The sequence below is a fragment of the Pogona vitticeps genome, chromosome 2 (assembly GCF_051106095.1).
Source record: "Pogona vitticeps strain Pit_001003342236 chromosome 2, PviZW2.1, whole genome shotgun sequence".
NCBI classification, from domain to species: Eukaryota; Metazoa; Chordata; class Lepidosauria; order Squamata; family Agamidae; genus Pogona; species Pogona vitticeps.
In genome coordinates, this window is record NC_135784.1 from 195,576,112 (window position 1) to 195,603,141 (window position 27,030).

A 27,030-nucleotide genomic window follows, 5' to 3' on the forward strand; every position below is an offset into this window, starting at 1 on the left:
ACATCTTTACAAGCAGGCTCAGTATGATAACAAAATAGCTATTTCTCCCATTGGAGGACCATTGGGTCAACCCTTACAGTCCAGATTATTTCCAAATACAGTGGTGCCTCGCATAACGAGTGCACCGTTTAACGACGAATCCGCATAGCGATCTATTTTTTGCGATCACTAATGTGATCGCATTGTGATGTTTTGAATGGGAAAACATTGCATTGCGATGATTGATAAGTGTTTCGCTTACCGATCTTCGCATTACGATGTTTTTAGAACAGCTGATCAGTGGTTCCAAAATGGCCGCCGGGTGCCCAAAATGGCTGCCGCAATCATTTTCGCACGGTTTCCTCGCTTACCGAGGCGGCGAAAATGGCGGCGCTATGGAGGATCTTCGCTGAACGGTGAGTTTTCGCCCAATAGGAATGCATTAAACGAAGTTTAATGCGTTCCTATGGGGTTTTTAGTTCCGTTTAGTGATGATTCCGCATAGCGACGATTAATCCGGAACGGATTAATGTCGCTATGTGGGGCACCTCTGTAAATGAAAAGTGGTTCGGACTAACCATTCTCTTTCAAGTTAAGCAAGACTGGTCTTTTCAATGTATATGAGCTATTTTAAATCTCAGGTCATTTGGGGTTGCTTACAGTGGGGTCTCTACTTAAGAACGTCCCTACTTAAGAACAATTCCACTTAAGAACAGCTCCATTTGCTAAATTTTGCTTCTACTTGAGAACAAAAATCCAAGATAAGAACAGGAAAAAAAACTTTCCTGCTCTTTTTTTAACCTTAGGTCATCTTAGGTTAAAAAAAGTTCTCCCCCTAGTGGTAGAGTATGTATTAACCAGCTTTCCTCCCATAGGAACTAATGCTTCAATGTACGAACGCACCTCTACATAACAAAAAAACAGCCAGAACAGATTAATTGGTTTTCAGTCCATTGCTTCAAAATTAGCTTCGTCAGAAGTGCTTTTAACACTGTTCCCTGACCTAAGGGAAAAAAAAGAAAAAATATCCCCCTCTAGTGGTAGAAGGCGGAATAGCAGCTTCCCATTAGTTTCTATGGACGGAAAAGAGCAGATACAGATTAAATGGTTTTCAATGCATTCCTATGGGAAATGCAGATTCTACATAAGAGCTTTTCCACTTGAGAACCACCTTCCAATACGGATTAAGTTCTTAAGTAGAGACCCCACTGTATTTCTGAATGGGGAAGTTTTACTTTAAAAAAATCATAACTTGAAAACCTTTATCCAAATGTCTCCAAATTTGGAACAGGGCCAGGGAATAGGACCAACTGTGTCACATTTGATGCTGATCCAAAACCCAGTTTCAAAGTACAGTGGGGTCTCGACTTACGAACTTAATCCGTATTGGAAGGCAGTTCTCAGGTCGAAAAGTTCTTAAGTCGAATCTGCATTTCCCATAGGAATGCATTGAAAACCATTTAATCCGTATCTGCTCTTTTCGTCCATAGAAACTAATGGGAAGCTGCTATTCCGCCTTCTGCCACTAGAGGGGGATATTTTTTTCTTTTTTCCTTTTAACCTAAGATGACTTAGCTTTTTAAAAAAGGGAAAAAAGAGTTCGTAACTCGAATCTAAGTTCGTAAGTCGAGTCCATATACTCCTGTGAGAGCGGTTCGTAAGTCGAAACGTTTGTATGTCGAGCCGTTCGTAAGTCGAGACCCCACTGTAATAAGTTCTTGTTTGGGCCCCCATTTTTAGAATTGCTTTGTAGAATGTTAATTTGTTCTGCTACACATGATATAGGTCTGCTTGATACATGGTGTAGTCCCCTCCCAGACTAGGCTTGTCACTTCTTAAAGCATCTTTCCATTAAAAGGTTGGACATCAGTCATTAAGCACACCACACCCAGTGGTTAAAGGATGAAAAATGATATTCTTTTTATTACAAAGTAACGTCAACTTGGCAAACAGATCTGAGCTTCAGATCCAAGTCAGTTACAACCCAACAGCGCACACCTTCTTTCTTTAGCCCTTCAGCCCCCCCCCACCTCCTTCAAGCTTCAGGATAGGCTGGCCACAAGCACCACCCAGCAGATTGGACAGGGTTTCTGTCACAAATGGCAATAAGGATGGGAATCATGAATGAGAATTCAGAACGTGACCAAGACGTCAGAAAATCAGGTTGGGTTTATAAACAGTAGTTCCTTAATGTCAGATGACTGTGAATCAAGAGGATCCTTGGAAGACACATGCAGAGCCTACCAAGAAGAACAGGATAGACTTCTACTCATATCTGGCTCCATCTTCAACTAACGTCAAGGAGGAGCAGCAAACCAGAGAACTCACTTGCTTTGGTGATTACAGGGGAGCACACAGCCTTCCTTACTGGAAGCAATCTTGTATGAAGCAGCCTGCAGGAGTATTGGCCTCCTCAAGGTTTGCCTTGGTAATCCTAGACAAGTCCTCTCTTCATAAATGCAGTCTTAAATATCTTGGTGCAGGTGTGACTACTGTTCTCTCTCATGTGAAGCATATTTTATTGCTTCTAAGATATATGTTGAAATATTAATAGAGTTTTTCAATCTAGTGGATGTTTCAAGGAAGATATAATCCTATTCATTTTATGGCCTTATACCATTATCTTTGCAGGTGAGAGTGCCGAGCTGTGAAACGTGAAGAGTATATAATGCATTTGAAGAGGTAGAAGCTATTGTCTATGCCAAGTTTATGTTAACCTTGTGGGGAAACTCTACCGTTTACTAAACCATTCAAGCTTCTCTAGTCACTCATTTCTTGTGCAACTTTTACTGAAATACCAATAAACTATTTAACAACTAGACACGATTGAAAAGCTTTTATTTCTATTTACAAAAACACACACCTCACATACTAAAGCATCAGAAAACATCAGCAATAAAATATGTCCATTTAAAGAGACACCTACATCTGGAAAATGCACGGCAGAGATCAGGGAAGAGCTATAACAAGAGGGGATCTTTTGAAGGTTACACACTCATCATTCGAGGTGCAATACTCATTGACATCAGCTCCTGGAAAAGCAGTTTGCAGGCATATGGCATTCTTACCAGAGAAATCTGCGAAGAGATGGTTAACAGATGTTAGCAAAAATACATGCACATTTCGAAATACAAAGCTCAAGTTCACAGCAGTAAAACCGAATTCCATAAATCAGCATTATCCTCAATACAGAGCAAAATAAACAATACAGTGGCTAAAATCTTGTTGTTCAGTGTAGCAAATCAATCTATAGTTGTGTCACTGAATCAACTGGAATTTGGTGAGTCAATTTCTTCATAAGTTCCATTGATTCAAATGGGCCTATGACTTGCTATGCTAAACTGCAGTTTAGCTAGGCCCATTTGAATCAATGGAACTTATGAAGGAGTTGCTTCACTAAATCCTCATTGATTCAACAGGCCTATGCTAGTGCAATTTGATAAGCTCCAGCAGACAAAAAAGAAAACCATCAAATTAAATGTATTCGCGAAGGCTTTCATGGCTGGGATCTAATGGTTGTTGTGGGTTTTTCGGCCCGAAAAACTCACAACGATCATCACATTAAAACCAGTTTCAACTAACGTTCTGTGAAATAACTGGAAAATGACAAACTGCTTAGTGTCAGCACCATGTCAAATTCAGCATTGGGCAAGATTCTTGAGAATGCATTCTTCTTCATGCTACAATTGAGAAAGTCTTTACAAGTCACTATGTGCCTAAAATTGGCAGGGGGACTGAAAGGATGGCCTACAATCACAAATGTGCTATTTTGAAGGACCTGTGCGGGATAACAAAGTGCTTATGTGGTAAGCTTTCAAGCCAATTACAACTTAACAAGGACATCAGATGCATCTTGAAACATGACACCATGCACATCATATTGTTAGCAAATCCATAGGTTACAAGGAGATCTGTTTAGCTAAAGTGGATCCTTTAGAGAGAGTGCAAAACAATGCCAAAGGATCTCAACACCATCTTCCTAGTCTGATAAACAAGCTATCCCAAAAACCTCCACTCAATCTTGACCTGAGTTTATTGGACTTCACCCAGTGATCTAATACACCAATCAAAGTATCGGCTGCCTTATCTGAATCTGATGCAAAGGAGCAGACTATGATTCCTTAAGTTTACATACCCAATAAGTACATTGCCATAACTAGGAAATATCAAATCTGCATTTTATAGTTTGAACACGGCTGTTAAGTTACACTACATTAAGGCTGATGATGTCGTTAGCCACAGCAAATATTTTGGAAACAAAATACTTCTGATTTCTCCCCTAAAGATCTCAAGGCTCCTAAGAAATCCCTTTCATTGCCAGGAAGCCAACAGGAACTGTGGGACAGGAGGAGGAGCTCTTCAGCTCCTGAAAACTGCTGCTGTTGGGATGACTGCACCAGCAACAGCAATCTTCTAAAATTAAAGACACTATCTGCCCCCTGCCTCCGCCACACCATACCAAGGCCCCCCAATGGCTTCCTGACAATGAAGAGGATTTCATAGGAGCCTTGGAACCTGCAAGGGGAGAACTATTTCCAAAATAAATAAATAAATCACCTTGGTGGGTGACATCTTAGCCAGGAAGTGACAGAACAAATACTCTGCGGGTATACAGCAGTTCAATTTTTTTCCAAGTTTCACTTTAATCCAAAAATCTGATCGTCATTATTGTCTCTATACTGCAGATGGGGCCAAGACAGCAATTGCAATTTGCTCAAGGTCTTTAGAAGAGTTCACAGCAGCAGACTATCCTGGTCATTTTGGATGGCTAAGTCATTCATACAACTAAGGTGATACTAGCTTTACGTGAACTCTAAGACCCAAAACGTTTGTCATGTAAAGAAACCCAACACAGCCCTGTTGTGACTAACAGAGAGCAGATAGCACAAAATAGATAAGGCTATGCTCCTCAAGACAAGGGTTTGGTAGAATAAACTGATTTTGCAGCATGCTTTAAAGAGAAAAAGAAATGCTGCCACAGAAGGCCAGAAGGCAGGACCAAGATGGAACTCAAAGAAGCTGGAGAGGACCAACTATGACAGCTGCAGAGTTGTGGCGAGCAGGTTGTGTGCTTCAGTTCTTTGCATACCTGTGTTTTATTCCGGCAGCCTCTGCACTCGTATGTGTGCGTCCGGGTATTTGCTATTGCCATTAAACCACACAAGTTGCACACATGAACCTGATACGGATCTGATGCCTCAAACAATCTTTCCCTTAAGAACTGTGCTGCTCCGTGAGCAATCTGACAGTCTCGTTCCATTTCTCCAAAACGAAGACCGCCATCGCTGAGAAAACAAAAACAAGTTTATTTCCATCTTTTCCCAAACTAGGCTACCCAGTGTGCTGACATCCCACCCCCCTTCACACACAAACAGTCCAGTAATAAACCAACAGAACAGAATCTAGCTTGTGTACAAGGTGCATTTTCACAACAAATGTTCCACAGAATATACTAAAAGCGGCATAAATATCTTTCATGTTATTTGCACTACGTATCAAATGATGTCAGCACAGATGGAGCATGAAGGAGAATCAAAGGGGCGCTTAGTCACACACTTGTGTGTTAAAATTATGTCAATGGGCAAACTACAACTGGGGACAGAGCATGAATTCTGTACAGTAAGTCAAGACTTCTGAATACATGACACTCACACACTCCCAACTGCTTGGGGGCAGTGGTAGGAGGTACCCACTCCTGGGTAGCTCCTTCACTACAGAGAATCCAGGTTATATCCGTTTTCACTTTTGTTTCTGAAATCAATTTTTTAGCTGTCACGTTTGGCAAAGATGTGTTGGAAAATTCATGGGCAAAACTGAAGGAAATCTCAACCAGAATTACTGCTAAGTCGGATTTCGAGGAAGAATGGGGCCTCTGTGCCCGATAGATCTCACAGGTTTTGCTTATGAGAAGTGGAAAGGAGGAGAGCACAAATCCATTTCTTACCGTGATCGACCTTCCATAGGTTGCCTGTTGAGGATCTGAATTGGCCCTCTTGCGCGGGAATGGATTTTATCATCCACCATGTGTTTCAACCGCTGATAATAAGTAGGGCCAATAAAAATCTGTGATGTGATTTTGCGACCCGTGAAGCCATTGTATAAAACCTAGAGAAGAGGAAATGCGCAGTGAATGTTAAACTGTAGTAAAATACCACTGCAACACAAACAGGGAGACATGTAATCACTGCTGTGACTATAACATACCTCATTTCCTCTCAGATGATAGCCATAGTCAGACAGTAAATTTGAGATTTTCTGTACATTGACTGCATCATTGAAAGGTGTGGCATCACCAATTTCTCCTTTGTTTGCAGACACCTAAAAAAAGGATGGGGAGGGTAGTTTTGCTGAGTCGCAGCAACGTTTGGAAAACAGAAGACAATTCTAACACCTGCCTATCGCCATTCTACAACTCAAAAGCATTTTAAAGGACACTATGGTGTAGCGGAAAGAGTGATGGGACTAAAACTGAGGAGACCTGCGTCCAAATCCCCTTTCAAGTGTGAAGTGCACTGAAGGTCTGTTACTGGAATAAAAATGAGGGGACGGACAAAGTGCACTGAACTCTAGGGAAGAAACACATGATAAAAAAACGAATACTGATGTTTTTTAAAGGACCTTGGGACACAACTACAGTGGTTTGCTGTTCGTGCCAAAATTCCCACAGGGTGGTTTTGAGTCTTTGCCTGTGCCTAGGATTATCTCTCTGGATTGTGACTTTTGTGCCACAAGAGATCAAGGCTGAATCTCAGCACAAGAATACACTTATGTTGCGTTCCGGCAGATCAGGGGCTTGTCCAGCGTTTTGTCTCATCAGTGCCTAACCAGAAAACTCACAAACAGGGCAAAATGGGCAATGCCTCAACTAGCACCAACATGCTCTTACCTTCCCTTGCAGACATTCAATCAAGTGACCAATGGTCATACGTGAAGGGATGGCATGGGGATTGATGATTATATCTGGAGTTATTCCTTCACAGGTGAAAGGCATATCCTTAGGAAAAACATTAAAAAACACCAGTTGCTATCTCCTGTCCTCAGCATAACAATACATCTAAGCCTTAACTATGGATTGCTTGATGCTTATTGACTTAGTGCAAGTCACCAGAGTTCTGAGGATGACTGTAAAATATTTTTCTTCTAGCAGGTTCTCTGACCCATGCTGCCTGTTCCAGACAGTTTAAATACACTTTGATTTTATTATACAGTGGTGCCTCGCTTAGCGATGTTAATCCGTGCAGCAAAAATCACTGCTAAGCGATTTCATCGCTAAGCGATATTAAAAAGCCCATAGAAACGCATTAAAACGCCATTAATGCGTTCCTATGGGCTTAAAAACTAACCTTAAGCGAAAATCCTCCATAGGGGCGGCCATTGTCGGTGCCTCTAAAGTGAGGCAACACAGCAGGTGGCCATTTTGTTTACCCGGCGGCCATTTTGGAACCGCCGATCAGCTGGCCGAAAATGGGGGCTTTGCAATGATCGCTTCCCTGAGATCATCGCAAAGTGAATTTTCCCCATAGGGACCATCGCTAAGCGATCACAAAAACATTGTTGCAAAGCGATTTCTTCGTTAAACGGAGTGATCGCTATGCGAGGCACCACTGTACTTGTAAGCATTATCTGTTGGGCTGAGAACTTCATCCAGAATTTTTCAACCACTTCAGAATTCTTGCATAACATGGACTGGTTGCAAGAAACATGAAACTGCTTTTTGCTCTGCAATTGCACAGATTCAAAGTATATTTCCATGCCCAGCTTAAGACGGTGGGTTCTGTCCTTCAACTTCCTAAATGCTTAGGCCCAGTGTTGCTGCATGGGTATCTCTTTTGGTGGGACCTTTTATATCCCTAAAGCGTCTGGACTGAAGTGCACCATTCCTTCTCAGTGGGGTTACCAAACACCTTCTTCCTGTCAGAGGACCCACAGAGTTACTTCAAGGTCATCTTGAACTGACTGGTAAAAAACAACTTTTTAAGAATATGCTTCAGGCTGAATTTCTGAATTTTGTGACTGTTGCAGTCTTGTGTTTAAAATTGTTAAGCCTTGAGTGTTAGAAGGTGAACTCTAGCTCATTCAAGCAGACGTGGGCAACACGGAATCCACAGTCTGCAGAGGGCTGGCCACTATCCACCCAATTCTGCAAGCTATGGAAACAAAGCCCCTACCCAAAACATTTCCTTGTAGACAAAAGGGAGCAATGCATCTCTGGAACCCTCCAGGAAACACAACTGTCCTTTAAAACAAGACATAAAAACTCCCAACACCTCGCTTTGCACAAAATCAAATTTTCTATGAAGCCACTTTTGGTTTGAAGGAGGAACAAGCGGGTCCTGGCAAGAGAAACCTCCCACAATGGGCCCTAGAAAGAGATCACGAGACCTGGCCAATCCTGCTGTTGCTGATATAAAGGCTGATCATTCATTTCCATCCCAATTCTCCCTCACACTCATGACTGGAGCTTTTTACCTCTTGTCTATACTGGATACCACAGGTACCTTTCTGACCATGCCTGCTGGCAAATTTATCTCCAATCTGTGGGATCCTCACAGAGCGCACCTGGAGGTAAAAGCAACACAAGTAGTGACTAAAAACTCTTCATGAATGCTAGATATTTTTCTTTCTTGCCCAGCACCGCTCCTACACTTACCCTAATTTTGCAAAACTTGTACCCTTCCTGATTCAAGGTAACCATGACCTGATCAACAATGCCGGTTTCGCTCGTGCGCAGAAAAGTGCTGCAGTCTCTTTTGGTGTAGCGGCGGTTGGTGCTCTCCAGTTCATCTTCGTTCTCCGGCAAGGTGACAGTCTTGCCAATGATCACGTCGTCTCCCGAGACACGCACGCCAGGGGCAATCAAGCCATCATCATCCAGCTTGTCGTAGATGGCATGCCTCATCCCTAAGGAAACGAAACAGAGATTGGAGGTCTACCTTAATTGGCCCTGCAAAGCTTGAAACTGGCCCACTTGGACACAACCAAATCAGATTACCAGCCCATTTTGCCCCCCCTCTCTGGCTAGGGTTTCAAAAACGTGCGAGGAGGGAGACAGGATATGCTCTCACCCCTGGCAAGCTACAATACAGTGGTGCCTCGCTTGATGATTACCTCGTTAGATGAGGAAATCGCTTGATTAGTTTTTTGCGATCGCTACTGCGATTGCTAAACGATGACTGAATGGGCTTTTTTCGCTTAACGCTGATTGGTCCCATGCTTCGGGAACCGATTTTTCGCTTAATGCCGATCAAAAACAGCTGATTATCGGGTTTCAAAATGGCTGCCTGCTGTGCAAAATGGCTCCCCGCTGGGCTTTAGAACAGCTTCCTCGCATTACAGGCACTGGAAAATGGCCGCCCTATGGAGGATCTTCGCTGGACACTGAGGTAATTTGCCCATTGGAACACATTGAACCAGTTTTCAATGCATTTCAATGGGCCTTTTCATTTTGCTTGACAAGGATTTAGCTTAACAGCGATTTGAACAGAACGAATTATCCTCGTCAAGCAAGGCACCACTGTACATGGCTGATGTTCTGCACATTACAATTCATGCATACTAGATTTAAATTCCTCTGTCTTTAAACAAGCCAACAGAGGGGTTTCTTAAATTTGGTTGTATCAAAGACCATATTTTCTTAGGTCGACTGGGTGACAGTGGAAGATTTTCGAAGGGAAACCTCACTTCTGCACTTGTCTTTATGGCCATGATGCCATAAAGCTAAGAAACCTCTACAGGTATATTGGTATGTATAGGGGAAAAGAATAAGAACCATCCATAAATCCGGGGATCTGTCACTTCCAACAGCAGCCAGTGATACAAATAAACAGACACCGCAAATGAAGTATGTAGTTGACATTTCTCATTCATCAGCAGTTACCTGTGTCACCCTTTTAGTGGTATCTTAGAGACCAGTTGAAAGTTTCTAGTGGAGTGCTGACTGAGGGAACACTTAACTGGCATTAGGGTATTTACAATGCCCAATTGTGCAACAATTAAATAAATTCAGGTTAGCATGTTTACAACATAATTTAATGGGAAATCCCTAGAAGTCAGCTGTTTTTTTTCTCCCAGACCATGGCTGTGTTGGGATAATCACACGTCATTTCACAAATCCAGATGTGAATAAGCTTCTTAGCCCCTAGATGCAGTTTCTTTGCTCCTCCCTAAGCATGAATGCACCCACAAACCAAAAACTCTCAACTAAAATAAAATGCTACATACAACCAGCTTTTTAACAAGCTAGTATATGACGACACCGTTTCCATTTGATTTCACACCCTGGCTTGCTATGAAACGGTTAGCTACTGCTTCCTACAATGAATTCTAATTGATGACAATTAACACATCAAAAGCAATTAACTGAATTAACGACTGTTCGTGGGACGCAAAGGGCTGCCAGCCAATGGGAGAAAATAAGCCATTTCCTTGTTCTCGGCAATGGATAAGAACTTAAGAGTCAAACTAGTCAAGTTCTATGACAGAACAGACACCTGCCAGCCCAGTCCTCAAGAATGGCCCAGGGCAACTTCTGTCTACTCTCACCTTGACATGTTTCACGAGTGGGTTTCTCAAACACTTCCTCCTGGTCAAATCCTTTCTTGGACTCCTGTTCTTTGTATGAACGATAGAACACTGATCTGATGGGGGAAATAGAAACACAATTAGCTCCAACAGCACTCTCCCTATTCAGACAATGTTACAACAGGGCATGACCTGATGAGCATCAATAGACCCCCAATATTGGGGGAGCAGAAAGGGGGGCAATAAGCCATTTAGGTAAACAGGATAGTGATAAAATATTCATATTACTATCAGTAGCCTGATGTCCCAGATCAAATCCATTCCTCTAGTGCATCCATTATTAAAAAGCTAAGAAGAAAGTGGAATGTATTGTAACAAAATCTTAAGACAACAAAGGTTGCAGTGCTGACCTATCACCATATTCTGCAGAGACTGGGAATGTTCAGCCTGTGGGGGAGAGAAAGGGGGAGAGAATACCCAAGCTGCAGCTTGGCTGTTTTACTCCTGCTTGATGCTCTCCCTGTAGAGAAGGAGCAATAAAACTGAATCTATTCGTTCATGATCTGGCAATCTCCTGAAGTCAGGACCCCATGGCACCTGAAGGGCTAGATGAGTCTTCTGCATTCTTCCTTTCCTCACTCAGAAGAAGTAGAAAAATGGAGCCCAGGATCCCCTGTGAAATTCCAGCAAGGGTTTTGGTCAGGGAGCAAATGGTATCCTGGAGCAGTGGTTCTTAACCTTTGTTACTCAGGTGTTTTTGGACTGCAACTCCCAGAAACCCCAGCCAGCAGTGCTGATGGTGAAGGCTTCTGGGATTTGCAGTCCAAAAACATCTGAGTAACAAAGGTTAAGAACCAGTGTGCTGGAGGATCACCTCACCCTCTGATATTGGGCCCAGGGAATGTATGGGAAACCTGGCCCCAGTCCAGATATTTCACCACCCACTCCTTCCAGGCATCAAGTGAAATGTTTTAGGACAGTCTCTGGAAAGTTAGGGTTTGTCAGGCCAGACCTGAAAAAACCTCTATCCACAGCAGAACGATTCATGATGACAGAGTCCTCTTGATTGTATCCAGTATACGAAGCTATGGCCACAATCGAGTTGATGCCTATAAAGGAACCAAGACCATGCATTAGCCATCATGTACTGTCGCTTGCACAGATGCAACTTATTTATAACACTATATAAAGTGCTCTGATGTTCTGCTTTCTGCATACAGAAGCACAATGGGGGACCATTACGCACAGCTTTACCAAATGCAACTTCACAAACACAAGCAGTGACCCCTTGTGGAAGATCCTGGCAACATTCCTGTGAAGTAGAAGAACTACCCTCTTTTCCTGAAAATAAGACCTAAGCTGAAAATAAGCCCTAGTATGATTTTCCAGAATGTTCGTAATATAAGCCCTACCGCAAAAATAAGCCCCAGTTAAGTGAAACCCACCCTCCACCATTATGCAGCAACCAGAAGAAGATGACATGACTATATTTGAATAAATGTAGATTATTGTACCTGAAAAAAAAAATCCCGTGAAAATAAGCCCTAATGCGTTTTTTAGAGCGAAAATTAATATAAGACCCTGTCTTATTTTCAGGGAAACGTGGTTACCTTGTTCTGACATGGGGCTGCAAGGATTGTGCTTGCAGTTCTTAATGTCTCCCTCTTTGCAGACTGTGGTAAAGAAGTGCATACCCAGGTACAACTAACAACTAGTGTTCAGAAGACAAGTGTGCATAAAGGTAAACTGCCATGAATACAGTTACCAGTGTATCACTGTGGCTATGCTATTGCTGAATGCCAAAGAGCAGTCTGTTCTGAAAGATATTTGGGGCATCAAATGAGGGTAGTCGTCCACTTGACAGAAAACCTGGACGTTATTAGTAACAAGGGATGGTAATTAAATATAAGCCACACACTCTGGTGATGCAGTTTTTGCAGTAGCTCAAAAAAAGAACTTAATTTATGTTATGAGACAAACCTCTTTAGCACCTCTTTCTGCTATGATAGAAATAAGGTCATGGGGGGGATGGGGGGGGACAGTGACCATACAAAAGAGCAATGCTCTCGACTAGCCAATCAGATTAAAGTTCAGAACTTTACAGACATCAATAAATGTGCCTCTACTCCCAGGGACAGCAATCCCAAAGCTGCTCCCATTAAAGATCAGTGTAGCAATACGACCCACATCTCGCCCATCAAATTTATCCATGCTCATTTGCTATTGGTACTTTTCACCCTTTCATATTAAAAAGTCAAGAACTGGAGGGCTCCAGGCCCTCAACAGAGGGAGCCAGGCCCCTTTCCTGACCACCCAAGAACTAAAAAGCTCCAGAGAAAGTTGTGTGTGTGTCAAATAATCTGCTTCTAGGTCCCCCTCAGCTCTAGGGGCTGAACTGAAAGCCGTGGCTGCCTACACAAAGCTGTCCTCCTCACGAGCACATTTCTATACACAGAACAAGAGCTTGCAAACGTACCAGCTGGCAACTCTCTGAACCTGAGGTATTCCATAGAGCGCGTAGTCACCAAGGGCTTTTGAGGATAATACAGCACATGGGCAAGGGTGTCCATGCGCACATGGAAATTGGTAATGTAAACACCCATGGCCTGTTTGCCCATAGCAGACTGGTATGTATTCCTGGGAGACTATGAAGAAAGCAGAAGAATCAGAATTAAGAAGAAATTCTAAATATATGCATACGCACTGTCCCATACTCACTATAAAGGTAAAGGGGGCAGTGCTCATCCCCGTTTCCAAGCCACAGAGCCAGCGTTTTGTCCGAAGACAATCTTCCGTGGTCACATGGCCAGTGCGACTTAGACACGGAATGCTGTTACCTTCCAACCAAGGTGGTCCCTATTTATCTATTCGCATTTGCATGCTTTCGAACCGCTAGGCTGGCGTGAGCTGGGACAACCAACAGGCGCTCACTCCGTCATGTGGATTCGATCTTACGACTGTTGGTCTTCTGACCCTACAGCACAGGCTTCTGCGGTTTAGTCCGCAGCGCCACCACGTCCCTTTTATACTCACTATAGGCAACCATCAAATCATACAAACCTGGTTGTGATCCGGAAATGGGATGATAGATGCACAGACTCCCAAGATCATCGACGGGTGAATCTCACAATGTGTGTAGGTTGAACAATACGCAACACCTTTCTCCTGCAAGTCATCAGGAGTCATGGCCAGCATAACCGTCTCCTCTTCCAGAGTGTCAATGTATTCCACCACACCGCTGGCCACCAGATCCTGCCAGCTAAACAAAACACCTTAATTATTTTGGAAGTCAAAATCTGATGCAGATATTGCCCTTCTGCGACAGGTGAAATCCAAAGTCACCATGATATCTCCCTTTCTCCTCCTTTGGCTGGTAATGGGAAAGTATGTCTAAGCCTAAAGCTTTAAATATGTTTTACATCACAGAATGATTAGTGAACACATAAATGTTCATTTGCTTTGGCTATTCCAGGCTGGTGAACTGTGCCTCAGCTATCATTTGGGATAGGGACAAAAAAGACAGGATAACACACCCCCAACAACTCAACTAATTCACGCTCATATACACTGAGGCTGACTTTAGCCTCAATACTGCCATTTGTTTAAGATCAAAGGCTTTAGCCCACTGATTCCCAATCTTGGTGCTCAGATGTTCTTGGACTAAAACTCCCAGAAGCCTTCATCACGACCTGTGCTGGCCAGGATTGCAGGGAGTTGTAGCTCAAGAGCATCTGGAGACTCAAGGTTGGGAACCACTGTTCTAGCTACACACGTCCCCTCTTGTCAGTCCCGTGGTGACCAAGGCCTGGCCAGCTGGCATCCTGGCCACTCCCTTTCATAAACAGAGGGAAACACATCCCAAACGGTGGCAAGAACTCATTTTAAGAATGGCATTGTTAGTGATACTTGAACTGTGACATACAAATCCTTCAAGGGCACACCCAAAGTCATTTAGGGAAATGCTCCGGTGTGGCCAGTGCATTTGGCAAGCTGCTCAGGTTAGACCCAAGGCAAAAATGCTCAAAATGTTTGCCAACCATAACACTCTGCTTTATATGAGGGTGGAATGCCTTCATCCTTTGACCAGGCCAAATCTGGCTTGGCAATCAGTGATATAATGCCATTTTTGAACCATATCCAAGGACCAGCATGTGTGTGGCAATGCACACTCAGTAGCAAAATATCTTCTATCCATGCTAACAGAGATGCAGGAAAGGGCCTGGTACAAAATCCCTCCAAAGAAAGCTAAATCCTTCGGGAGCTTCTTACCTGTAGTTGTTATACTCTCGCTCCTTCAATTGGTCAATATGCCTTTTTTTCAGCAACAACTTTTGTTTTTCCACAATCAGAAGTGGGCGGCAAATCCTGCCAGCATCTGTATAAATGCGGATTTCTCGCTCCCTGATATCCCTGATCATGGACACCTGGAGAAACAAACAACATTCTCAAGCACAACTTTTAACAGCAAATATTTAGCACAATAACAGGAAGTACTAAAAATGTAAAGGTTCCCCTTAACCATTTTTGTCCAGTCGTGTTCGACTCTAGGGGGCGGTGCTTATCCCTGTTTCCAAGCCACAGAGCCAGCGTTTTGTCCGAAGACAATCTTCCGTGGTCACATGGCCAGTGCAACTTAGACACGGAACACTGTTACCTTCCCACCGAGGTGGTCCCTATTTATCTATTTGCATTTACATGCTTTCGAACCGCTAGGTTGGCGGGAGCTGGGACGTGCAACGGGCACTCACTCCGTCACATGGATTCGATCTTACGACTGCTTGGTCTTCTGACCCTGCAGCACAGGCTTCTGTGGTTTAGCCCACAGCGTCACCACGTCCCATACAGGAAGTACTAGAACTGGCCATTTAGGTCTGTGAATGGATTCAGCTGAAATCTACATAAAGGAACAAGTTTCATTTAAGGTTTGTAAATGGATTCAGCTGAATCCATTTACAAACCTAAATGAACATTCTTCCTTTAAGTAGTTTTCATAAGCCAAGAAATATTACTATACTAGTACAGTGGTGCCTCGCTTAGCGATTGCCTCGTTTAACGATGCATTCACTTAGCGATGAGGTTTTTGGAGCGATCTTGCACGTCGTTTAGCGATGTTTTCAATGGGGAAATTTCACATAGCGATGTTCGGGACCTTGCTTCGCTTAGTGATGACAGTTTAGTCCCCCGTTTCGCTTAGCGATGTTTTTGACAGCTCCGTTTTCGCTATTTTTAAAAGGTGTTAAATTGTTTTAAAAGGGTTTAGAGTGCTTGAAATCGTTAGTGCACTTAATAAACCCTTTGTTAACCAAATTTGGGTTTGTTCTGACTCTTTTTGAATTTTTGGTGATTTTTTTCCTCCCCCATTGAAATGCATTGAAAAGGTTTCAATGCATTCCAATGGGAGAACTGTGTTTCGCTTAGTGATGTTTCCTATGGCTATTTTCGCTTAAGGACAGTAATCCGTTCCCATTGGAACGGATTATCCGGTTTTCAATGCATCTCTATGGGAAAACGTGTTTCGCTTAGCGATGTCTTCCCATAGCAATGAATTTTTTGGAACCAATTACAATCATTAAGCGAGACACCACTGTATAGCTAGAATGCCCACTCAGTATTTACCTCTGACACAATGATGTCCATCTGACGACGTAGTTTCCTAAGGGTGCTCATCAGCTGTTCTGGGTCTTTGTGTATTCCAACCCAGCAGCCATTCACAAAGATCTTTGTGGCACTTCAGAAAGAAGAAAAAGTTATGAGTAGGGTATACTAGACTCGGCCACCGAGAACATACCGAAATGCAACCACATTTTTCACTTACTCTGCAATAGCTGCTGGAGAGATTTCCTCCAGGTTTTCCATGCTCCATTCTTCTAAAAACTCTAAAATGGGGGATGGCTGGGACCCCACAGATATATACGCCATTAAAGCTAGATTCTTCACAAGCCCCACAGCATGACCCTAGGAACAGATGGAATTCCTTAGCATTCACACTGAAGTGTCTTCAAGATAATTCACTAGCTTCATGAGGCCCATAAAACACAAACATTCTGGCACTTATTCTACTAAGACAGATTGTGCTTAAAGCAAAGTTTTCTCATTTTCTACTTCATGGAACATCCACATTGACCCTTCTGCTAAGAAAATTTTGCAGGGGACAGAAGTTCCATGCAGAAGATTATGGGGTGTGTTGTGGACACACATTTAATTTAGGCAGCGTTTAGCACTATTGGGCCTCGCTACCAACCTGTATCAAATGAACATATGCCCTAAAACCTGGTCAGTACTCCACGAAGCTCTGCACCAGAAAACTGATAGCCAAGTGCAAGTTCTTTTTCAAGAAATGACGGCTGCCACTGCTAGTTTTCACTATGAAGCATTTCAGAAAGTCAAGGATTTCTGGAACACATTTCTCTAGGGCAGTGGTTCCCAACCTTGGTTAACTCAGGTGTTCCTGGACTGCAGTTCTCAAAACCCCAGGCCAACACAGCTGGTGCTGAAGGCTTCTGGGAGTTGCAGTCCAAGAACACCTGGATAACTCAAGGTTGGGAGCCACTGCCCCAGGCCAATGGTTTCCACATTACCAAATTTGACTATGAAGTCAAAAATCGGAACAAATTGTCATTGCAAAATGAAAACAAAAAACCCATGGACGCAAGCTGCAGCAATGCATAAAGGTTACTCTTGCTTCTTGATATCATTATCTAAGCCATTTGTGAAATGATAATTTGGCCCTCAAACGTGATGATTCACACAATAGCCAAAACCAAGCCCTAACTGCCAAAATAGAAGTCCCAGTAACATACTACTAAAAATGTTATTAGCAGAACAATCTCTGTTTATCTATACTTCTCTTTTGCTATAGCATTGAGTAGCACTATATTATGTGCATTCACCCACACACGCAAAGTTATTTCAATAGATTCTTTGTTACCTCTGGAGTTTCAGCAGGACAAACCATGCCCCACAAGGTGTTGTGCAGCTGCCTTGGCTTTGCTAGCTTGCCATCTCTCCCAATAGGGGAATTCAAGCGACGTAAGTGAGAAAGCGTAGACGCAAAGGTGAGACGATTCAACACCTTGAAGATATAGGATATAACAACATTTTTAAGTATACACATGAGAAATATAATCCAGATCATATCAATATCAAGTATATTTAGTCACCAAAAATAGTCAACATAAATTCATTTGCACTATTTCCCATACCTTACCTTGACTATTTTTTCTACCTAAGACAAAAGAGCTCAGCTCAGAAACAGAGAAGGACTAGGATGCAGTGCAACCTCATAGGTACGCGTAAGTAAATGTGGGTCCCATACAAGGAGAATCCACATCCTTCTGTGGGAGTTCATGGGAAGTTTCATCAAAGGTCTTTTACAATGATTTTTTAAAGGACTGCTCTCTCAAAAGAGTTCAGTTCCTTGACTTAGTTCGGTTCTTGCTGCCAAGATGGGCATCATGCTACATTTCCATTATAAATGCTAAGGAAAATTTTGAGCAAATTCTTTGGTCACTAAAAAATAATCAGAATGAAGCTGGTAACCTCAGTTGTTGACTAGACAAGCATGGGAATCGGGGGAAGGAAAGACAGCTCTCTAGTAAATGAAGAACCCTACCCGTCCCGAAAGGGTTAAAAACCTGACACTTGCTGCTTTGGCTTAATTTCTTACAGGAGGGTGGGGAAGAGTCACACAACCAACACACAAGGCAGCTGACTTTCCACCTACTATCCAAAAACAGAGGGAGGAACAGTTCAGGTGGCAGGAGCGAATGCTTAAGAACAGAGGGGCTCTGCGGCTGGCCAGGGGGAGTCTTCAGAGCTACGAAACGAAGGCTCTCAGAAGCGAAGCTCAAGGAAAAGCAACAGAATAAACTGTGGACAGAGGGTGAAGGGAAAGAAGACAAAGAAGCAACAATTCAAGGGGGAGCTGGGATTCTTAGCTACAGTATAAAATAGGCTGGGGTTTTTTCTGGAAGCTAAAACTGGCAGACTATAGGCCAGGGAGAGAAAATGAAATATTGTATATTGCTTTCAACCAACAAATCAAACAGCTCTCATTCTCCATTCCATCACAACTACAGGAATATTCTTCTATGATATAGGCCAATAGTTCCCAACCTTGGGTAACCAAGGTGTGCCTGGACTGCAACTCCCAGAAACCCTGGCCAGCACAGCTAGTGATGATGGCTTCTGGGAGCTGCAATCCAAGAACACCTGAGTTAATCAAAATTGGGAACCATGAATACAGGCAATAATCTCTAACAGGATGATGAATATGAGACCTGAAACCTAAACACAATTGTTTGGCTGAACATAACTTCGGAAGGTTGGCAGAACACTTACTTGAGATACGCCAGCTCTGGCCTGGTGAGCTTTCTTCTGGTCTCCCCAATTCCCAGTAGCTAGGGAGTATTTCAGACCATCCGATATGATCCTCGTTTTAATTGCCAGCTCCAAGTTAAAATCTTTCCCTCGGTCAATAAACTTCTGTGCGTATATTCGAACTTCTTTCAACAAGTTCTTAAACATTCTGTTGAAGGAATCAGAAAAAGAAATTGAACTGAAAGTTTTCTGTCAATCCCCAGAAAACTCCATGCAAAGTACTAAACAAAACGGCCCCAGGTCAGAAGGTTACTCCCATGCAACTCCACTGATTTCAATGTGACTGTCATTCATAGGAACTGCGAAGTAGAGCCCGGCTGCATCAGAGCAAAGGCCTTCCAGAGTCAGCAGTCTGTTCCCAAAGCAGCCAATCAGATGCCTCCGGGAAGTCCACAAGCCGCCAATGACTGCAAGAGCTTGCATGCCCCAGGAATTGGTCCTGGGAAGCATATTGCCTGTGATAGTGACAGTAACACAGCCATCACCACTAGTGGAGGTTCATAGAACCGTTCTCTACAGATCTGTCCCACTATGGTCTAAATAGGGTTTTTTCGCTTTGCGATGATTGGTTCCCTGCTTCAGGAAGCGATTCTTCGCAAAAAGATGTATTTTTTAAACAGGGATAATCGTCATTAAACGAGGCGCCACTATAGATCTCTCTCTGTGACCACTCAAATCAATCCCCAGAAATAACAGACAAAGGCTCAGAATGACATCACGTTCAAATATACTTTGGTATGCTACCTAGCAGGAACACAGGAAGCTGCCTTCTACCAAGTCAGAGTATTTGTCCATCTAGCCCAGTATTATCCTTTCTGACTGGCAGTGGCTCTCTAGCGTTTCAGGCAGCATTCTTTCCTACCTCTACCTAGAGGTCGCAGGTACTTCCTTGAGATCTCCAGTCCACATAACGACCAGAACTGACCTTCCTTCCCTTCTGACATCAGGCCAGACCCAGTCTGCTCAGGGTAGCAGAGTGTACCACTAAGAGGCTATTATGAGGGACAAGACCAGCATTCACATCAGCTTGGGAGTCCTCCAGACACAAAGTAAGAGGCCTTGAACTCCACTACAAAAACGTGTCCAGAACATATTAGCCTTCAAATTCATTACCAAAATAAAATAAAAGGGTTTAGGTATATTGTGTGCACAGCCTTCCCCATGTCACATGCCTGATTTGAGGCAAACCCACCTACCCCCGCACCACCCAGTTACCATCCTATTCACCAGAGGGTGGGGGAGAAAGAAAGTAAGTCACATTCCATCCATATCCCTCCCAGGATTCAAACTGATACGGGCCATCATCAAATAGCTACAGCAAGCTGTTGGACTTACCCTCTGAACAGAAAAGCAAGCAAGGGCCCCGCAAGGTCCAGCCGTTTGTTGCCGTAGTGATCTCTGTCATCCAGCTCCCTTCTCCCTAAGGCTGCCAGCAACAGCCGATGAACCATGTAGCTAAAGGAGGCAGAAAAGGAACTGAACAGCAGCTGGACCTCCACATTTTTTAAACACGCATGATATAAATAACATACATCACTTGGTTTTCAAAACATTGATGAATAAGATGTGTCCCGTCCCCCCGCCCGATGAAGGACTTCTACCTGCCCCTACTCCAGATGCAGAGAAAAGAAAATACATCTTTTTGAGCCCAATTACATCATAACATCCCATGAAACAAAAGGCGCTCAAAAGCCTCCAGTTCTAATACAGCACCATCCCAATCCAAAATTTCATCTCCAGTAGGTAATGGCACCGATGTCTACCCTTTGGCTTCCTGTATCAGTGATGCGCCCAGCGGATTTATTTTTATTTATTCATTTGATTTATACCCTGCCCCCCTAGACAGCGTCTACTCGGGACGGCTTACAAAATCATAAAATATGATTAAATAACAATAAAAACAGCACAATCAAAATAAACATTGCCCTCCAAGACCTATTTCCTGAAGGTTTACACGTTCCTGTCTCTTTGTGACTGCAAAGACAAGCAGAAGACTAAAATATACTTCGCTTGTCTGCAATAAAACACTCAGTCACTTGGACTACCAGATGAACAGCTGCATGTGCTTTTGTACAGTTTCTAACAGACAATGTTTTTTCACCTTACAGATAAAGAACAGAATTTTAATTATGCTACACTTTTAATTGCATTGCTTCAAACATTTATTGGAAAGGAAACCAATGCTGCATATTTTACAGACCAGTTACTGTGGATCACTATTTCTTCTGGTTTCTGGCTTCACATCTTGACTGCTAATTCAAACCACAGGCAAACAGGTTTTCAGGTGTACGCTATTATTTATTTTTACATACCCAAGAAAATAAGCCTTTTTGGTTTCACAAAAGTCACTGACACCAACATGTGGAAGCATCTCTTTCTGCAAAACTTCCTTTGCATATTTGATTCTTTTCTCTTTAGTGACGCCAGGCTTAGCCCCTCTTGAACCAATGAAGTTCAGGGCAACATTCTGTTCCTGGATGACAAACGCCTCATCCAAAGAGGGCTTAACCTGCCATATATAAAAAGAAAAACACAACATAAAGAGGGTGAGGAACTTCCCCAACACTTATGACATCAAACACTGGCAAATGAGCATGTGCAGAACAGGATCACACAAGTGAAATGTCAGCAACCACCTTCTCATCCTGGGCTTCGTACACAGAAAAATGTTTCAAGTACACACTGTTCTATGACAAGAATGAGTGTAGAAAAATCAATGCAATTACCATTTCCATCATCTCAGGATCCTCAAAATCATAGATTATATGTTCTAATATGTCTCTGTCAGAGACAAAGCCTAAGGCTCGGAAAACAATAATGATGGGTACTTCCTGCTTGATATACGGCAAGGTTGCTACAATGCGCTGGCCTATGGCACTTTTCTTTGCACCCTAAGGATAGACAGAGAAACACATTTTCAGAATATTGGCATTCAAACAGTGCAAATTAGATCTCTACATACTGTTATGTTAAGCCAAGGTTAAAGCAGATTTGTCCTAATATATGTAACGTTCCTTCCCCACAATTTTTAAGCTACTGCTCAGATACTGTGATACTACATCTGCATAACTTCCCAATTGTCTTTCCGAACAATGATTAAGTTATCAGATCTCTAAATCAAGAGTCAAAGAGATCTTTTATGATTATGAAGAGCTGATCTTCCTAGTATTTTCAAAAATTAGAGGGATTCAAAATCAGCATGAAGAAAAAAAAGATTCATATAACAAAAAAGGAGCTCAAATGTTCATTGAGCATGTGCAAAGAGAATAAAAGATTGCAAAACTTTCTCTTATGTTTGATTCCACAAAACATCTTGAAAACTGAATCCAACAGTAGTTTGAAGTTTTTTGTTTGTTATAGATTTGAATCCCCACTTAGCCGTGGAAACTAACTAGGGGAGAAGAAGAACTAGTAAAACCACTCCTTAAACATCTCACTTCTTGAAAACCCTATTAGAGTTGCTATAAGTCAGTTCCAACTTGACAGAAGTAACAACAACAAGAAATAACAAGCTGTTTATGTTTGAGAGAAAATGTTCAAGTGGTTTATTGTAAAGTCCTATTAATATAAAACTTGATCAGTGCTGAGTAAGCATGGTTAAAACTGGGCAATAAATCAAAATGGCTAAGTTCAAATGTTTATCAGAGCAAGGTTGCTCAATTGCAGTGAAGAGGATCTGGCCGTTCTTGCCTTCTTTCTCTCAAGAGGTAAAGGGGCTGAGCGAAGGCAGAAGAGGCACTAAATAATGCAAGACAGTAGAAGCCATCAGTCGACAGAAAAAGCTATAAAAAGTACAAAACAATAGAGAAGGATCCTAGGAAAATGCAGAGAGGTTTGAAAATTTATATACAATTAGTCAAAAAATTAAAAGATGCCTGCTTCTTGGGAGGAAAGCAATGACAAACCTTGACAGCATCTTAAAAAGCAGAGACATCACCTTGCCAACAAAAGTCTGAATAGTCAAAGCTATGTTTTTTCCTGTAGTGATGTAAAGTGAGAGCTGGACCATAAAGAAAGCTGACCGCCGAAGAATTGATGCCTTTGAATTGTGGTGCTGGAGGAGGCTCCTGAGAGTCCCCTGGACTGCAAGGAGAACAAACCTATCAATTTTAAAGGAAATCAACCCTGAGTGCTCACTGGAAGGACAGATCCTGAAGCTGAGGCTCCAATACTTTGGCCATCTCATGAGAAGAGAAGACTCCTTGGAAAAGACCTTGATGTTAGGAAAGTGTGACGGCAAGAGGAGAAGGGGACGACAGAGGACGAGATGGTTGGACAGTGTCTGCGAAGCAACCAACATGAAATTGACGGAACTCCTGGAGGCAGTGGAAGACAGGAGGGCCTGGCATGCTCTGGTCCATGGGGTCACGAAGAGTCGGACACGACTAAACGACGATGACGAGTCAAAAAATTAGTATGTGATCTTATATGTAAATGTACAGGAGAAAAGCTATAGTTCAGAAATTGCCAGTTACGGCAGACTACCCAAAAGGAACTTAAAGAGGCACGGCTGCTCCCACTGAACTGACAGGAGAACTGAGCTGAGGAAGAAGTCCACAACTCTGTCAACTCAAAGGAAACCCAATGCAGGCTGGGCGGGACTCAGAAAACTACTCAGCCGTCACTCGCCCCACAACTCAGGTCTGGTTATGGAGTTCCAAGTTTAAAATCAAAGCCATTCAAAAACACACTGCTCATCCTCCAAAGATCCCCAAAGTTCAACTATATGTGAAAAATGCTCACCTGCCCACCTCTGGCCAGCATGCTAACCCATATAGTACTTGTGGGCCGCGAAGAATTCTCCAGGCAAGAGCGGCATTCTCCTGTGTATGCATATTTGGAGTCCTTCTTTGCAAAGACATATACTGTGTTTGTAGCCATCTTCTCTTGGGCAATCAGAACCTGTCCACAGAACATAAGGAGACAAAGATTAAATCATTTGCTTTCATAAGGAATCACTTTGACTCACTGAGTTATTTCCACTTGTGTGGGGACATTTGTATTCGTATACGAATACCCCCATATCTACTCTGCGGTTTAGGTATCTGGCTGTGGAGCCAGAGGTTAGGAGTATGTGTGAATGACAGGTTAAAGTGTCTTTCAACCCATGTAGTCCTGGGTAAGTTGCATGGCCTTGCAGTGCTACCAAAAGGATGTACTTCTGAGTACTTTGCAGCTAACAGGACTGCCGTACGTCGGAAAGAACTTGATGGCACAAACAACATTAGCACATTAATGATCTCAGTTCTTCTAAAATGTGGTGGACCAACCACCGGAAATCTCTGAAAGATGGTCTAAAATCTTGGTCCAAGGTCACCTCAGTTCAAGTCCATTCAGCAAAAAGAGCAACTCCTATGTGCCTTAGTATCTTTAAGTCTAGCTTTCCTCCCTGCTTTGTTCTAAGCAGAAGATGGAACTGGAAATCCCATCCCACCCCCACGTAACCACACAAGGAATAGCCCAGTGTTCAGACCAACCAAATACAGTGGTGCCTCACAAGATGATGTTAATTCGTTCCACGAAAATCACTGTCTTGCAAAAACATTGTCTTGTGAAACACGGTTCCCCATTGGAATGCACTGAAATCTATTTAATGTGTTCCAATGGGGAGAAAACTGTCTTGTGAAGCATAGACCCAAACATCATCTTGCGAAAATTGTCCATAGGAAAAACCGTCTTGCAAAGTGCAACAGCAATCGCAAAAACCCATCGTCTTGCTGATTAATTGTCCCGCGAGGCAATCGTCTTACAAGGCACCACTGTAGGGGCAACTAGGAAAAACTCTGGGAGCTCATTTGTAACATCCCTTCAATAAATGTGATACCACCCTAGAAGTGGTGGTTGGCATATTACCTTACCTTTTCTGAGCCATTAATAATGAAATAACCGCCAGGGTCAAGGGGGCATTCGTTCAGTTGACAAAGATCACGGTCAGTCAAACCATTTAAGAGACAATACGTTGATCGCAGCATGATAGGAATTTTTCCTATAAATGTTTTTTGATGTTGTGTCTGCAACTGGTCTTCTCCTTCCTTAATAACTGTTTTAGTTATGTCCACATACAACGGAGCAGAATACCTGTGAAATATATTAAACATAATTTTGTGTTATTGTTTTGGCTTCGGAGAGAGATAACCAATTCACCAAACCATGATGTTCACAACAGAACAGGCATTTCTTACGTAAGGTTTCTCAGCCTGGCCTCATTTGGCATCATCGGCGAAGGAGCACCATCCCTTTCCCAATGCGTAGGCTTGGACAGATAAATTTGTTCAAATTTCAGAAGATAACGTGGCTGAAAATAACCCAGACACATAGTTTTTAATTACACATTTCATATAGCAAGCAGGAACCTCTATCGTTCTCACATAATTTCTTTTAGCAGGATTATGCAAAATTTAGTAGAGAGTATCAACTAATCCTCAGACCTAGAGATGGGTAGAGTGGGCCAATAACCCCCTCACCAGTCGGAGCACACGCACTCTTCTCCTCTTCGGCTGTTCGGACAGTCCCCAGCAGGAGCACGAGTTTGCCTACCTTGCCTCTTGTCTGAGGGGCCGACCAGCCAAGGCGGCAGGGCATGGAAGCCTGTGCTCCTGCTGGTCGAAACGGGTTGAACAGCCAAAGAGGAGGAATGGAGGGCGCACCAGCTGGTGAGTGGGGGGGGGGGGGAGAGCCAACTGAGGAGGCAGGGGACAGGCACCATGCCTACAGGTGCCATGCCTACAAACTGACATGAATCTCCAAGCCACCTCTACTCATGACTGCAAAGACAGATCTGAACATTCACAGACAACTGGTACTCGTGAAAGAGCCTCGTGGCGCAGTGGTGAAACTGCTGTACTGCAGCCAAAACTGTGCTCACAACCTGGGTTCAATTCCAGGTAGCTGGCTCAAGGTTGATTCAGCCTTCTATCCTTCCGAGGTCGGTAAAATGAGTACCCAGCTCGCGGGGGGGGGGGGGGAGACACTGTGTAGCCTGCATCATTAACTTGTAAACCACCCAGAGAGTGCTTGAAGCGCTATGGGGCAGTATATAAGCAGCACGCTTTGCTTTTTGCTTTTGTTTTTTGCACTGAAATCTGAGATGTCAGAAAGAGGCAAAAAGAAGATCCCAACAACCAGAGGAAGAACTTTGTTCATATTTCCTGTAACATGAATGTTAGCTTATTCTTAGCTTATTTTTTTTCTTATTCATTTGTTTCTTTACTTGCTAATCTGGGGTATGGACCCTGTAACAGACTCAATGACAGCCAGTAAACCAAAGCTAATTCATGGGCCGTGTGGGTAGGTGGCCCCCATGTCTAAGATGTGGGTGTTCTGCCAGTTCTCCGTTGGGTCACATTCCCCTCAAAGTGTCTGAAGAAACAGATCATAATGCACAAAAGCTCTCACTAAACTGAATCTGTTAGCCCTTAAGTTGCCACAGTTCTTTTGTCTTTGCAGCTATTTTTGTTTCTGCTAGACATCCCATTTATGGAACACTCTCCCCCCCCCAGGAGGTGCGAGACTGGCACCGACGCTGCCATCCCTTCAACTCCAGGGCCAAGACTTACCGGCTCTTCTACTTCTCCTGTAGCGTGTTGAGCTTCTGCTTGTAGATCAATTGGTGGGGCATCTTCAACTATTCTCTGCACAGACATCTGAATGAACTCATCAAAAGAATCCAGCTGTTGTCGCACTAAGCCTTTTTCATCAAAATAGGAGCTTTGGAAAACAGACAAGGTTCAGTTAATAAAGTGAATTACTGTTTCAATCCATTCGAAATACATTTACTTCAAGCACTATCACTGGAGCACTCACCTCATCAGTACAGAAGTATTAGTCAACCAACTGATTACATTTGCTCATAAGCAAGACCAAGAGCTTCAAAACAAAAAGGCATTACTTTCATTTTTAGATTCATGTATTGCAGCATGCATCATCTTGAAAGAAGCTTTCCCTCTGACACCACACAGAAAGATGAATCTGTCTCTTAAGACATCACTTAGTTTTTAAAATGTTGAGAAGTAACTGAATCTTACTTTTTTTCAAAAGATCAATAATTAGTAGTGCCTTCTAATTCAACTGAAAAATTTAAGGACATAAGCAACTATCAATTAAACATTTCAGCTTTAATGACTACTACCGTGGAAACAGAAGCTTCTGTGC

General features: G+C 42.9%; 2 protein-coding genes across 2 annotated transcripts in view; one reads left to right on the forward strand and one right to left on the reverse strand.

Moving 5' to 3' along the window:
* The window catches only part of IGFBP7 (insulin like growth factor binding protein 7), a 36,578-nt gene extending 33,778 nt beyond the window's left edge, over positions 1–2,800 (forward strand). Inside the window, exon 5 of the mRNA XM_072991849.2 lies at positions 2,611–2,800. Coding sequence (XP_072847950.2) covers positions 2,611–2,630 — 20 coding nt within the window. The 3' untranslated portion in view covers positions 2,631–2,800. The remainder of the gene's footprint in view (positions 1–2,610) is intronic.
* The window catches only part of POLR2B (RNA polymerase II subunit B), a 29,698-nt gene continuing 5,468 nt past the window's right edge, over positions 2,801–27,030 (reverse strand). The window contains exons 3-25 of the mRNA XM_020814920.3: positions 26,436–26,586; positions 25,062–25,174; positions 24,738–24,957; positions 23,623–23,781; positions 21,606–21,770; positions 21,192–21,388; positions 20,215–20,334; positions 18,841–19,027; positions 17,429–17,572; positions 16,316–16,455; positions 16,117–16,228; positions 14,770–14,924; positions 13,561–13,759; positions 12,977–13,145; positions 11,513–11,609; positions 10,522–10,616; positions 8,630–8,880; positions 8,449–8,538; positions 6,866–6,973; positions 6,184–6,297; positions 5,924–6,084; positions 5,069–5,264; positions 2,801–3,056 (exon numbers count right to left, since the gene is read on the reverse strand). Coding sequence (XP_020670579.1) covers positions 2,967–3,056; positions 5,069–5,264; positions 5,924–6,084; positions 6,184–6,297; positions 6,866–6,973; positions 8,449–8,538; positions 8,630–8,880; positions 10,522–10,616; positions 11,513–11,609; positions 12,977–13,145; positions 13,561–13,759; positions 14,770–14,924; positions 16,117–16,228; positions 16,316–16,455; positions 17,429–17,572; positions 18,841–19,027; positions 20,215–20,334; positions 21,192–21,388; positions 21,606–21,770; positions 23,623–23,781; positions 24,738–24,957; positions 25,062–25,174; positions 26,436–26,586 — 3,433 coding nt within the window. The 3' untranslated portion in view covers positions 2,801–2,966. The remainder of the gene's footprint in view (positions 3,057–5,068; positions 5,265–5,923; positions 6,085–6,183; positions 6,298–6,865; positions 6,974–8,448; positions 8,539–8,629; positions 8,881–10,521; positions 10,617–11,512; positions 11,610–12,976; positions 13,146–13,560; positions 13,760–14,769; positions 14,925–16,116; positions 16,229–16,315; positions 16,456–17,428; positions 17,573–18,840; positions 19,028–20,214; positions 20,335–21,191; positions 21,389–21,605; positions 21,771–23,622; positions 23,782–24,737; positions 24,958–25,061; positions 25,175–26,435; positions 26,587–27,030) is intronic.